The 14814-nt window shown below is 36.0% G+C and overlaps 1 protein-coding gene across 1 annotated transcript in view; it reads left to right on the top strand.

Moving 5' to 3' along the window:
- Positions 1 to 14814, top strand: part of LOC105551939 (low-density lipoprotein receptor-related protein 1B-like) — a 411008-nt gene that overhangs the window by 10863 nt on the left and 385331 nt on the right. Inside the window, exons 2-3 of the mRNA XM_011997389.1 lie at positions 1169 to 1288; positions 8297 to 8425. Coding sequence (XP_011852779.1) covers positions 1169 to 1288; positions 8297 to 8425 — 249 coding nt within the window. The remainder of the gene's footprint in view (positions 1 to 1168; positions 1289 to 8296; positions 8426 to 14814) is intronic.

Below are 14814 nucleotides of genomic sequence, written 5' to 3' on the forward strand. Positions count from 1 at the left end.
GGGATTGCACTGGGAGTTATACCTGATGTAAATGACGAGTTGATGGGTGCTGACGAGTTGATGGGTGCAGGACACCAACATGGCACGGGTATACATATGTAACAAACCTGCACGTTATCCATATGTACCCTAGAACTTAAAGTATAATTAAAAAAAAAAAAAAAAGAAAAAAGAAGAGAAGATGTGTGAAATAATTGTATGAGAATGCTGAACAGTAATTGAACTAAGGAAATACTATAGATAATTAAGTTTATAATACAATGCCCAATGTTCAGTTCAGAATGTTTCAGGTATTCTTTTACATATTGGACTTTTATTTTTTAAATATAATTTGATTTTATTTCTGTAGCACCAGCTAAACTTGTGGCACATATCAATGTATTTTGAATCATTTAACTTTAATCTTCGAAACCCTTATTTGCCTTCCTGGGAAAAAGGGTAAAAACAATATTTTTGTAACAGTCCATTTATCCCCCTATTTTCAGATAGTCATGCTTCTATCCAATATTTATCTAGTTTAGCGAATCTTATTTCTGTTAGAATTTATTTGTGTAATAAATGTGCTCCTGTCACTTCGTCTCTATTTCATGCTTTTATCATATTCAATCCTAATTTGCTCTGAAGGTTTGCTAACTTTTGCTTTAATCATGTCTTTTCTCTAAAATGGTTCACATATAATGAAATATATTAAGTTCAGTATTTCTCTAACATTTTTCTACCAATGAAAAATAAAATATTGAGATGAGCTATATTCACATTGATTGCTATGAAGGTTGCACATGGGTTGGTAAATCAAAACAAGCTCTCAAAAGATAGAAAATCAATTGATGTGTCAGATAGGAAAGACATAGATGGCAAAATCAACCGCTGAGTTGACATCTTTCCTCTTGAAATAATTTAATTTACCAAAATTTGAAAGGTTTTGTGGATATGAACACAGTAATAAGCTAAAAAGCTGGAGACCAAACAGATTGATCTAAAATTTTATTTACAGTAATTCAAGCAAATGTAAACTAACATATTTTAGAAATTTTTTTTTCTAGACCAATCATATAAACTTTCTGGGAGAACAATCAAGACTATATTGTAAGGATTGTGCACTGAGAAATAGAAACAATATTTACATATACAGTTAAATATAGAGAATATATTTGTTTTTCCTCTACAGAACTGTTATCCAATTGCCAACAGTTGAATTGTCAGTATAAATGTACAATGGTCGGAAATAGTACAAGATGTTACTGTGAGAATGGATTCGAAATAAAAGAAGATGGGAGAAGCTGTAAAGGTAAGTAAAACATATAACTCCATCAAATGTGGTTTATAGAGGCTTAGTTAACAGAAACGTAAGAAGACATCTTTGAGCACATACCATGTTCTCCACAGTGTTTATATTAACTTTTCTTTCTTGAGATTTAAAAGTTGCCCGCCAACCACAAACATTATTATAAGTTTATGACAATCAAATTTCAGTTTTTTTGAGTAATTTCAAACTTGAGAAATGTCCACAGTGGGAAATGTTTGGGTTAACCAATAACACATTGATCTAATTATTTTAGCTTCCTATATGTTTTATGGCTGTTATATAGCTGCAGTCTAGTAGACATGTGTTATTAACTATGTTAGGTTAACAATTATTAATCATGTAATGTTCTTTATAATTTTTGCATTGGTATTCTGGCAGCTGCCATTTTACCCATAGCAATAATAATGTAATAATGAACATAAATGTTGATTTATTTTCCATGTCTGGATTCTTGCTTTTGTGAATGCTTTATAGCAAATGTTTATCATACGAAATGACTCCCTTCTTCCATACTGAAGAATTTTAGGATATCCTTCCATATGGATATCCATATTAGGATATCCTCCATATCCTTCCAGTGGAGTTGACTCCAATTATACATATATTAACATGTATATAGAACATATCCACAAAGTTATATGCATTGTTTTATGTGATACTTATAATCTATCTATATCTATCTCTACATATAATATTTCTAATCTATAATATAGCATATGTCTCTCTCTCTCTGCCTCTCTCTTTTCTTCTGTGTGCGTATGTGTGTGTGTGTGTGTGTGTATTCAGAGAACAGCTGCATTGCCAAAGCCACTAATAAATAGAATACTTTCCAAAGAAATTAGTGCTTTGCTGATTATTTCAAATCTTTGCTCTAATATTATCACCTTTACTTTAGAATCTTAAATTTGGAAGAATTCTTAGAGAGAATTGTTTAAAATCTTAATGACAAAAATGAGATTCTGACAGTTAATTGACTTAAGTCCACACATGCTCTTAGTAATAGAATTGGGACTGAAACTCAAGTCTGCAGAGCCCACTTAGTCTTATCCTGAAGAGGCTCATTTACTTTTCAGGTACATTTGGGAATTGGATTTTAGTTTGTTGTTTGCTTTGTGCATAATACCAATGTTATAAAAACATTTATTATCAAGTGTTTATCAGACTCAGAGACTGCATAATCTGACCACAGGGAGGCCAAACTCGCATATTCATTTGACTCATGTCATCATGTCATTTTAAAACAACATTTAAAAATCTGAAAATTGCACATGAAAGTTCAGATGTTCTGGAAAATAAGGGCAACGCTAGATGCCTCATAATCACAGAAGTCAGCCAGATTAAAATGGTGCCAGACATGAATGATGCCTTTGAACATTCATGCTCTTTCCACTTCCAAACAGCCCTTGCCATTCGTACATGTTTGACTTAGATACCTACTCCGCATTCTTCTCACTCATTTACTACACCTGACTCCTATAGTAATGAAGATCTGCAGTTCCTTTCGCAAGGGTGGAGATGAGTTAAATACGTAAGTTCCTGAGTGTGGTTAATTAATTGCTTTTATGTGTTTAATTAAGCACATAAAAACAACCACAACCATAATGAATTTCTTCTGTGGAACATTAGTGAAGAATTGCACAGCAATCATTTTAGAAGTCACAGTGGGAGAGGTGCTCTTTGTACTTTCTCTATACTCCTTGAGAGCCAAGTCTGAGCATCATTAGGCTTTCTCGAAACTGTATTTCCAGGTAGCTCTCTGTCTTTAAAGGAGAAAAGAAGGCAGCATTACAAGTGATGGTATGCCTATTCCTCTGTGGTCAATGTTGTGGAGTTCCACCTCAGTGCATTCTGGTTAAGTAGAAAGAAGAGATAAATGAGCATATTGCTCTCCTGGACAGCATAATCATATCAGAAAAACTGAAATAGAAACCTTTAATGTTAAAGGTGAAAAATCTGTGAAAATAGATAAGAATTATTACTGCCATCAGGGACAGACTTTACCAAATGCAAGCCTTAATTTCATTCAGTATTGCTGTAGACTTAACTCCAAACACTGTATTTTTTCTATTGCCAAAAGCATTTACTTCAAATGGACATCCATGATTGCTGGCAATTACATGAGTCTGAAGAAACCTGAGTTTGTGAATGTTGTACAGATGCATAGTTTCACAATTTAAATGGTCTTACGCTACTCAGCAATCTTTTTGCTTTCTCATAGTAAACTCTCTTCTTAGCTTGGATATTCCCAGAAGTCAACTCTGAAACAAGGATTCACATGAATGTTTTCCTTTATTTGCCATTGTAACTTTCTCTTTTTCTTTTCTTTCCTTTTCTTTTTATTTGGGGGAGTGGTGGGGCTGAGAGGATACAGGAGAAAGGCAACGCCATAGTTGGAGCAATTAAGCCAGCTACAACAAAGGGTGACTGAAGCTTAAGTATGTGGCACAACTCTCTAGCATGAGAGACAAGGGAATTCAGGCATTTATACACTCAATTTCTGAGGAGCAAATCTGTCTGTTTCTGTGTTGGAGGTGGCATTACCCTCCTGGAAACTTAACTGGCCTTGAGTCCTGGCAGAGCTTCTGGCGGGAGAGGAGGAAGGGTTTGGAAGTATGCTCAGGCACAGATAAAGATCCCTATGATTGTAGAATCACACTGAACAATCTGAGGGATTTGAGCAGACAGCATCTGCTACAGTGCCCTTGACCCTTCCTTTCTATTTCTTCTTTATTCTCTCAAAATATGTTTTCTTAATCTATTCTCTTTTGTCTTAGTCACTGGCTTTATTTTCTGGGTGCCATCTTGTATTCTTCAAATTACTCTCTCTCTTCTATTTACTTGTGTACCCATCCATTCTTGTTTTGCTCTCATTTCAGAAGAGCTTTACTTCTTCTAGTCTTTTTTCATACATATTTAAAGTTCCACTCACCCAAACTTTTGTCTCAACTCGGTCCGTTGGTCCATCAGTTTCCACCTCTTTCTTATACATCTTTAAACACTACATTTCCACTGGCTAACACTGTAGTCAATAAATATTCTCCCATTTCTTCTATTCTGAAAGAAAACAAAAACAAAAATAGAAATACAACAAATATCCACTTTATCCTATCTCTTCCTATAGCCATCATTCCTGTCCCCTCCTCCTTTGTTATCCACTAACTTTAACAATCAACTACATTTACTTTCCCAATTATGTTTTTTTCACTTCATTCCTCCATTTACTGCTATCTGGTTTCTCATCCTATTTTAGTAAAGCAACTGTAAATATCTCTTTTCCCTTAAAATCTAGCTAAGACTGTTTAAAACCCTCACTTTTATTTTCTAAGGACTGTTAGAGGCTTCTCAGCATATCTGCAGTTTTCCAGAGCTTCTATATTCTTTATAATCTTGACTCCAAACTCCATCTTCCTATTTATGTATCATTTTGAGAGTATATATGGATTTTCCCAATCCCATACTCTCAACCCAGAAGTAAAAGTCAGCTCTTTTCCTAGAGTTTACACAATTATAAAATCCATGCAAACAAGACAATTTGTATATGTAGTAAGATTTACTGAAGACTTAGTAAGAAAAGGTTTCATATCACAACACACAAATAATTTCAAATGTAATTTTAGACATCCCTATATTGAAACCCTTATGTTACCCCTCCACTGGGGATTTTTTAACATGCCGGTTGAGGTTTCTTTTTTGTCATATTGCTTCTGACACAAAATTGGGTTGTATTTTTCCACATAAATTCTCTAATTCTCTAATAACAACTGGCTGTCCAACAGTTCAACTCAATTCTGATATTATCCAGAGGTAGTGTAAACTCCATGGGTTATGGGTCTAGTACTGCAAGACTCAGGTGCCAGGCACAAGTTCCAGGACTCACCTATACCTCTGACCAGCCAGCTATAAATGTGAGCACTCCCACAGTCCTCTCCTAGAATACAGTCATTCACTACAACAACTCAGAGAACTCAAGGAAATAGTTTCCTTATGTTTGTCAGTTTATTACAAAGGATGCAACAGCCAAATGGAAGTGACACATAGGGCAAAGATCTGGAAAGTGGGAGAGGGAAGCTTCTATGCCCTCTCTAGGTGCCTCATCCTCCCTGGGCTCAATGTCTTCACCAAAATGGAAGCTCTCCAAGCCTCATTGTTCAAGAGTTGTTTTTAGGCCAATTTCCAGTCCCCTTTCTTCTCCCTGGAGGTCAGGAGGTGGGGCTGAAAGTTTCCACCTCTAATCCACTGTTTGGTATTTTGATGACCAGCCCCCAGTCTGAGACTACCTAGGGGCCCTACCGTGAGTCACCTCATTAGCATAGGCTCCAGTATATTCTGGAGGAGCTCGTTATGAATAACAAAAGACACTCCTATTACTCAAAAAATTCCAAGAGTTTTAGGAGCTCTGTGCCAAGCACTGTGAACAAAGGCCAAAGATATATTTTAATTATGTCATATCAGTTTAACCCACTTAATACCACAGCTTCACTCCATCCTGTTATCTTTTGCCTTCCTCTTCCTTTTTCTGTTTTTTTTTTTTTTTTTCACCCCCTTTCTCCAAAATTATTTACAGGAGTCCCGAGTTATCTTCAGTCATCATTCCTAAGTTGTGAGGACAATAGTCTGTTAATAGGTCTAAGTTTGTATTTCTTATCCCATTTAAGGACTCAGTAAAAAGCAAGTTCCAGTTAAGATCAGTCTCCCATTTGTGACTATGTCCCCTTCTTTCCCTACATTACATCAACATCATGCCAATAATGTCCTAATTATTGAATCTAAATGGGAATTTTAATCTTGATCTTATTGAATTTATGCATTGCATATAACCCTTTTGAACATTCTGATATTCCTGAAAAGCTCTCATTTCTTAATTTTTTTCTTACAGTAGTCATGAATTTTCCTTCACAGAGACTGTAGGACTCTTTTTCCTCCTTTCTTTCTGTATTATTATTACTATTTTATTTTGACACAGACCCTTGTCACCCAGACTGTAGTGCAATGGTGCAATCTCGGCTCACTGCAACCTCCACCTCCCAGGTTCAAGCGATTCTCATGCCTCAGCTGTCTGAGTAGCTGGGACAACAGGTGTACACCACCACCCCTGACCAATTTTCGTATTTTTAGTAGAGAAAGGACTTTTCCATGTTGGCCATGCTGGTCTCAAACTTCTGGTCTCAAGTAATCTGCCCACCTTGGCCTACCAAAGTGTGAGGAATACAGGCCTGAGCCACTGCATCCCTCCCTGATTCCTGTTTCTGCCCTTTTCACTGCCCTTTCCACTTTGGTGTCCTACAGTATTTTGCACTAGCCAAGGTTTTCTCGTCTCCTCTTCCTCTGTGGGAAATTGCCCTCGTATTTTTAAAATCTATTATCTATACGCTATTGACTTCCAAATACTCCAGAGCAGATCTCACCCTATATTAACAGTTCCATTTCTCAATTGCTTATCATTACACGTTTACTCAAGGCTGCCCTACAGACACCTCAAATTTAACACAGTGAAACCAAACTCGTTATCTCCTCCCATGATAGAGCCATTCAAATCTATAATTCTTATATCCTCTACTTCAAAATTGGATCAATTTTCACTTCTGTCATATCCAATCAGTTTTCAAATGTTGTCTATTCTGCTTCTTATACATTTGAGTCCATTCCCTCTTCATTTCCACTGCCACTGACTTAGTTCAAAATATAACTTCAAAAGACAAATTCTTGGATAAAATTAGCACATACCTAATTTTCTAGGATCTTTTCTCCACATTTACCAAAACCTTTATTTCATATGAGTGTTTTTAGTTTTAAAGTGCAAAGCCGACCATATAGCCAATCTAATTAATGCTTTCCCATTGCCAACGTGTAATGTACAATCTTTTAGTTCAGCATGCAAATACCTTCATTTTCTGGCTCCCAAAATACTTTCCCAATTTCGTCTCTTCTACTACTTTCCTTCATATACTCTTGCTTCATTTGACTCCTATGCTTCTCCTTTGAAACCCCCATGATGCCATCCCAATACCATTCACATGCCATTTTGATGAACTGATATGTCCCTTTCCACTTAGTTTGAGGAAAGCCAGATCATGCTTCACAGTGTTTAATATGAAATCTTCACTTAACATTCCCCTTTTAATCCTAAGCAGTTTGTCTTGCCTGTTTTTATCGTAACTAGAGTATACCCCTATTATAAGGAAATGTATAGTATCATACATTATCCATTATATTTATACATACATTATATTTCTCTAGACTTGTCTTACTCAGGGGTAGGGACCATATTTTATTGATTTTGTCTTCTGCAGGGATTAGTGCAGTGCTTGGTACATAAAATAGACTGAATATACCTTTGCTAAATAACTACTGACAGGATGGCTTTTTGTTTGGTCGGTTAAGAATCATTGAGTATCTGTTGTTCATAAATATTTGAACTGAATACCAGAGGAAGGAAGAATATAGAGAAAATAGAATGAAGGAGTAGAGGAAGGGACTACAGATATTAAAATAAAATTTAATTAAGACAAAATCTTTATTGTCAATAGGTGCTTAACAGTTTCCTGTCTTTAAAGTAGTGAGTGCGATTTGCAGAGTGTGGCTCAGAACTCTTATTTAATCTGTTGATTGAAAACCTCGTTGCTAGTCTAATTCTTTGTTAAAATAATGAAAAAGTCAGTGTCATCGACATTGGAAATATTCAACAAATATTAATTAGAATGCATTTTGTGCCTTTGCAAAAATATCCAAAGACTTCTAGCCTGCCTACCACAAATGCAAATAAGCCTTCTTTTAAAATATATGATTTGATATTGTTTGATGTTTTCTCTCTGTAAATATTAAGGCAACAAAAAGTTTAATTTTTATTTAGTGTGGTTTTGAAAAGATTTATTAGAAATGGCTTTTCATTAATAGTTCATTTCCAAAGTTCAAAAATAATATTTTATTCAAGGAGAACAAAAAAATGCCCAAGATAAAGCTGCTTAGAAATGATGCCAATTTTCCTTTTAGATCAAGATGAATGTGCTGTTTATGGTACATGCAGCCAGACCTGCAGAAATACACATGGATCCTACACCTGCAGTTGTGTGGAAGGCTACCTAATGCAGTCAGACAACAGGTCTTGCAAAGCTAAAATTGGTAAGTTATGACCATTTATTTTTTGTCTTTCCAAAATTACTTGTTTCCTTTTTACAGTTATTTTTCATTAGAGATGTGGTACAGCAGAAATATGGACTTTGAAGAGAGAGATTTTCCTTCATTTTAATACACTTCTCTGTAGTTAGGAATCCAGAACAATTCTTTCAGTTGTCACTAATCATTATAAAACTCCTTTCATTACTCCTTCCAAAAAGAAAATTCCTTCCTCCCTTCCTCTCTCTCTCCCTCCCTCCCTCCCTCTTCCCTTCCCTTCCCTTCCTTCCTTCCTTCTTCGCTTCCCTTCCTTCCTTCGTTCCTCCCTTCCTCCCTTCCTCTCTCTCCTTCTCTCTCCCTCTCTCTCCCTCTTTCTCTCTCTCTCTCTCTCTCTTTATCTCTTTCTTTCTTTCTTTTGATGGAGTCTCACTCTGTCACCCAGGTTGGAGTGCAATGGCACAATCTCAGCTCACTTCAACCTCCGCCTCCCAGGTTCAAGCTATTCTCCTGCCTCAGCCTCCCAAGTGGCTGGGACTGCAGGCACACACCACTGTGTCCGGCTAATTTTTGCATTTTTAGTAGAAACAGGGTCTCACCATGTTGGCCAGGCTGGTCTCGAACTCCTGGCCTCAGGCGATCTACCCACAAAGGCCTCCCAAAGTGCTGGGATTACAGGCATGAACCGCAGTGCCCAGCCTATTACAAGAAGTTTCTAATTAGCAAAAATCTGTTCAAAAGACATGTATTAATTGATCTGAATTGCCTGTCTCTCTCCTGGACTACTACAATAGATTCCTAACTGGGTTCTGTGAGCTTCTGTTTCACCTCCAAAATTAATTCTTCACATAATAAAGTGATTTGCTACTAAAACATAAACCAAATCATGTTGTTCTTTTGCTTCAAATCTCCCAATAACTTTCACTCACCTTGAAAATAAAACCTAAACTTCTCACAGGATCTCTAATGGTCCTAATGGCCTGGTATCATTTCCCTTTCCAATGTCTGATCTTCCACTGCTATTGTTTCATCATCAATGCCAGCACACCTATGTCCTTGTCCTTCTTCAACTGTGTTGCTTTTTTATCTGCCTGTAACGCTTTTTCCTGTGATATTCACATTAATGTAGCCTCCTTATCACTTGAGTCTCAGGTCAATATTCAGAGTGACCTTCCCAGTCCATTCTATTTCATGGTATGTAGCCTCTACATCATGATGTTATTTTCCAATGTTATTTATGCATACCTACTCTATCACTATATAATTTCCCAGTTTTATTTTCTTTATAGCATTACCACTTGAAATTAATTCATTATGTATGTTTATCAGATGATTTCTCCAGAATAATGTAGGCATTATGACAGTATAGAACTTGTTGGATTTGTTTACTGATATTTACTCAGTACTGATCATTGCATAGAACATATAGGTACTCAATAAATATTTGTGGGAAAAAAAGGGGAAGAAGGAAGAAAGGAGGGCGGGATGGAAAAAAGGAAAAGGAAAAAAAAAAACTTGTCTTGCTAATTAAAATTACTAAAATGAGTGCTCCACTCTTAAGTGTTTATATTTCAAGTTTCAAAACTGCCTTTTACTGCTAACCTGCAAATAAAGCCTGTAGTTTCTACAGAGTTTTCAGCCTACTCAGTAAGTAAACAATCAGTTAAGTATTGTTGATTGGCTAATGAAACAGCTTTGAGATGCCCTAGTCACAATAAGATAATGCTAATGATTTTATGGACTGAATTAGCTTGGGAATAATATAAGGAAATACTATGCAGACTATTCCATCTGGCTTCTTCTAACTTCCTCCAAATGTAGTTCCATATCAGGCATTTTCAAATTATGATGTATTGATGAATGAATGGGTGCCCTCACCCTCCCTTGTTAGAAACTGGTAAATTAAGCATGAAATTTCTTTTCTGAAACCACACTGGGCAAAAGACTGGACTAGCTCAGCAAGCTGCCATTGTTTCTCTTTACACATAACCTCTTGTTAAAATTTCAATGATTTCCCAGAGATAGTGTGGTTAATTATTTAGAAAACATATATCTCTACAAAATATCAAGAACAGCAAAACACTCTTTTAGACTTTTTTAGTTTACTTCTTTGAATTACTGACTTGATTTATGAAGCCCTAGTTGAAATAAGGCAATCCTTGAGAAAAATTAGGTCAGGTTATGTTTTTCCTTTTTGCCACCACCCAGAGTTCTGATTTAACATACTGATGAACTAAAGAAGTGAAAGGCTTGTTATTTGCTGTTTCTATTGATCCACACAATATTGCTACACAGAGAGAGCGTAATGTAATAAACCCTATAAAGGAAGCACATCCTCTTTTTCTACATAGGTAGGTTATCTTACAATAATAGAATGCAACCAGAAAAGGATGGAACATAATAATGTCCTACTACATCAAGGAAATTTGATGACTCTAGAATTGATAATGGAATACATAAATCTCTTCACGTCTAGGTCTTTAGCTTGATGACATTGTGAGCTTATGAAATTTGAAAAATACACAGTTACCATGGGAAGGTTGCTGTGGTTTATAGTTTAAGGAAAAGGAGTTGCTAGCATGAGCATAAGTCTATAACAAACACTAGTGTGTTCTAAAGGTCACATGGATATTTGAACCAATGTATTTGTACACTTTAAGAGAAAAACTGCCTGTTTGGCTTTAGTTTTCTCATATTTATGGCAAGTGAACCAGAGGATACTTTCGGCTTCAGTTATATGTAATTCCAGTTAATGCAATCAGGTTTAAAATTTGTATGGTAGTTTTATTACACAGTAATGTGGCTATATCTGACAAGTGCTAGAAAAAAACATTATAAATTAAGCCAGGTTCATCTTAAAGCTCTGCCAGTCCTTTTTTCAGTTGCCCGGCTGCTGAGATTGGCCTCTCTTTACTCTTCTTTTTCTTATAATTCAACCCTACTGGACTCCAGAACCTAACTTTCCCTCCACGACAAACAAGGGTTCCAGGGCTCTCAGCAGCTGGACAGTGTGGAAAACAAGGGAAGGTCCGAATGGCCTATTCCAAGATGATGGATATGTGGAAAAGATCTCCCGGTTTTAGAAAGAAAGAATACTATAAAAATATCAAACCAAAGTGATGTAATGGAAAGCTAGAACTAGACCCAAGAAGATGGTTCTGCAAAGACAGTACAAGATGATAGATGAATTAAAAAGTTCCTGAGAAATAGCCCTTTATGAGATGGCAGAGAGAAGCAGAGTTAATGGGCTGGGAAGCGACCGCTAAAGGTGCTGCACTAGTGCAACATAGAACCATATCATGGTCTCTTCGTAAATGTTCACCCCAGAGCTTACCAGTGGGGTCTTATTTTGAAGACAATAGATCGTAATTAGGTAAATTAATGTAAGTTAATTGATTATTCCTCCTTTGTAATATAATATCTGAACCCAAGTAAAATTCATAAGCCTTAAGAGCATCTTTAAGAAATAACTGTATTGAAGGGAGGAGATTTTAGACACTACAACAGATGGGGGAAGAGATTAATGTTAGGCAGGAGGCCTTTTCATTCCTATTAATTCATGTAATGCAGACAAATTTTCTCCTTCCTACACTTAGTAAGATTGACTCTGACTAATGAAATAAGGAATAAATTGTTTCAGAGTTGAGAGGACTTTCAATGGTAATCTAGTACAATTTAACACTTGATACTATCTGTTTTTTATCTTCAAAAAACTAATTTCCAAAAGAAAAGTCTGAAACATATTTTTTAAAGTGATTTTAACTTAAATATGCATAGTTGAATAGTTTTATATAGGAGACATATAAGACTATAAATTTTATGAGAGAGCATTTGTTACTTTGTAATAGAACACACCTTAAAAAACTAGTAATTAATGTTTGTTTATTTATTTATTTATTTATTTTTAAGAGATGTAGTCTCACTGTATTGCTCAGGCTGGTGTGCAGTGGCATAATCATAGCTCACTGTAGCCTCAAACTTCTGGACTTATGCCATTTTCCCACCTCAGCTTTTGAGTAGCTGAGACCACAGGCATGAACTACCATGCTCAGTTAATTTTAAAATTTTTTGTACACACAGGGTCTCTCTATGTTGCCCAGGCTGGTCTTGAACTCCTGGCTTTAACCATCCTCCTGCCATGCCCTACCAAAGTGCTGAGATTACAGGTGTGAGCCACCACACCCACACAAAAGCTAGCTATTTTTCTAATTAAACGTTAGGACTTGTTATGTGAAAAAAAAAAAAAGTAAAAAATAACCATGTATAGGTACCCAGTAAAACTTTTTGCATATTTTGATATATTTTTTGAAAACAGAGTTGTAGTAATGACTTGTCAAATATGAAAATAAAAACATTTTTAAAATTTGACTTTCTTTTAATTGATTTTATTGAATTTGATATAAAATATGTATTGAATGTGAAAACTTGGGGCTGAAAGCAGGCTCATGTAGAACCTGTGACAGTAAAAGTAATAGTAAATGGTGTTTACTTATGAACTGTTGGCAATTTTACTCCTAATAAATTCAGACTCATTGGACTGTACTTTTCAGTGTCCTAACCACTCCTTGAAGGCAGGGACTTACTCCAGCATACAAATTCTCCTGAACCTCTAGGGCTCTACTGATTGCACTGAAGCAATAGTAAAATAAAGAACACTAATTTTATGATCATCACTCTACAGTCAGTGCACCAAATGGTGCCCTAGGAGAGTGTACCTCTTTGCCATGGAGTAATTGGAGCAGTGAGAATAGAGAGCCTATTAAAAACAAAACAAAACAAAACAAAACAAAAACTTCAGAATTCTTTCAGAATTCTATTACAGCTTATATTTGCAGTTCATTGATTTGGGGGGCGGGGGCGGGGAACCAAACAGAAGACTACTGAGGCAATGAAACTCTTAGTTGTAAGAATAGGAATCATAGTCCCTGTATAATCAATGGAAGCACATTTCTAGACAGTGTTGGGGAGGGAACATTTTCATATCATTTGCTGTTTTCTCTGCTATGATTCCTAAAAAGAGAAAAGAGAGAGAGAAAATAAACGAAATATAACTTTCTATGGCTCTTACTTTAAAACTCTAGGGGTGATTTAACATCTACTAACATAAGTTTAAATTTTTTTGGCAGGGGAGGTGGAGAATTTACCCATGGTTTGCTGCCAGGGCTGATTCTGTGTGTGGGAGAATGGGCAGGTGTCTGTACAGTGAGGGAATAATTCTCTGCCACATAGTATCATCCTCTTATCAGACACTTAGTAATGCCTGAAATTCAGCTATTAAAAGACTATTCCCTTGCCTTTTATTAAAGCATCTCATATTAAGATCTCTTCTTAGGAAGGGTAACATATTAAGTCTTAATAATTTAAACAACTTACGAGACTAGTAAATAAGATCTGTTTCAGTATACCATTGGCTAAGAATGGCTTCTTGTAGAATGACAGATATGTGAAGATTCACCATTTAGGGTTTTTTTTTTTTAATTATATTTTAGATAGTCAAAAGTTCTAATTCCTGTATAATTTATTATTTCATTGAGCCATAACTGCCAATAACACTTGATGACATGATAGCGCATGAGACCTATTGGCTAGGAGTGAGCCTAATCACCAGCACCAGCCTGTTAATACAGATTTATTGTTCTTTACTGTTGCATATGCATGTGTGAAATTAGGAACACTGTGGTAAAGAGTAAGTAGCAAAAAAAGAGTTCAATGCCTGAAGCAGAGTATGTGCTTGACAAATGTTTACTGGATGCTTTAGAAATTTCTAGAACATTTAAGAAGCAGAATGAGGGTAAAGGAGAGTCAGAAGTTTGCAAGAAGTTCAAAGGAGAATAGAATATTTGGCCAGTTTTGTCCTGTTACTCAGGGCTAACTACAGCTTTGGTATAGTGTTGTCATCAAATAGTAGTTTCCTAAGTGTGTCCTCTCCACCAAGGACCTCTCCCCTCTCCAATAAACATGCAATCCTAGTAAAAGCTGTGTGCTTGCTGCTAAAATATAGCTGGAGGACAAGCTTCCCTATCTGCAATCACACTATACTGAATAAGCCTCTGTACTACAGAAATTCTAGAGCTTCCCAGTCTGCCTTTGGAATCCCAGATGGGTAGCCTGGCCATTAAACTATTTCTCTATTTTATGGAGTATTTTTACTCTACATCTTTTCTGGCTGATCATTCAGTTAGAAATCACATTTCATGGCAGGGCAGGGCAAGGATTTCTGATGGAATTTTTATTATCCAAATGATACAACACGCTTCTTTTTCCCTCTCCAAACACTGTTAATGAGTATGTCAGTGCTGGGGTACACAATCTCCTCATTATTATTCTATGTTGGTTTTGGTTTTTGTTTTTATGCTAGGGGATATCATCTTCACAGTCTAGCACCTTTCTTGACATTT

This window comes from Mandrillus leucophaeus, unplaced genomic scaffold, assembly GCF_000951045.1.
Source record: "Mandrillus leucophaeus isolate KB7577 unplaced genomic scaffold, Mleu.le_1.0 Scaffold539, whole genome shotgun sequence".
NCBI classification, from domain to species: domain Eukaryota; kingdom Metazoa; phylum Chordata; class Mammalia; order Primates; family Cercopithecidae; genus Mandrillus; species Mandrillus leucophaeus.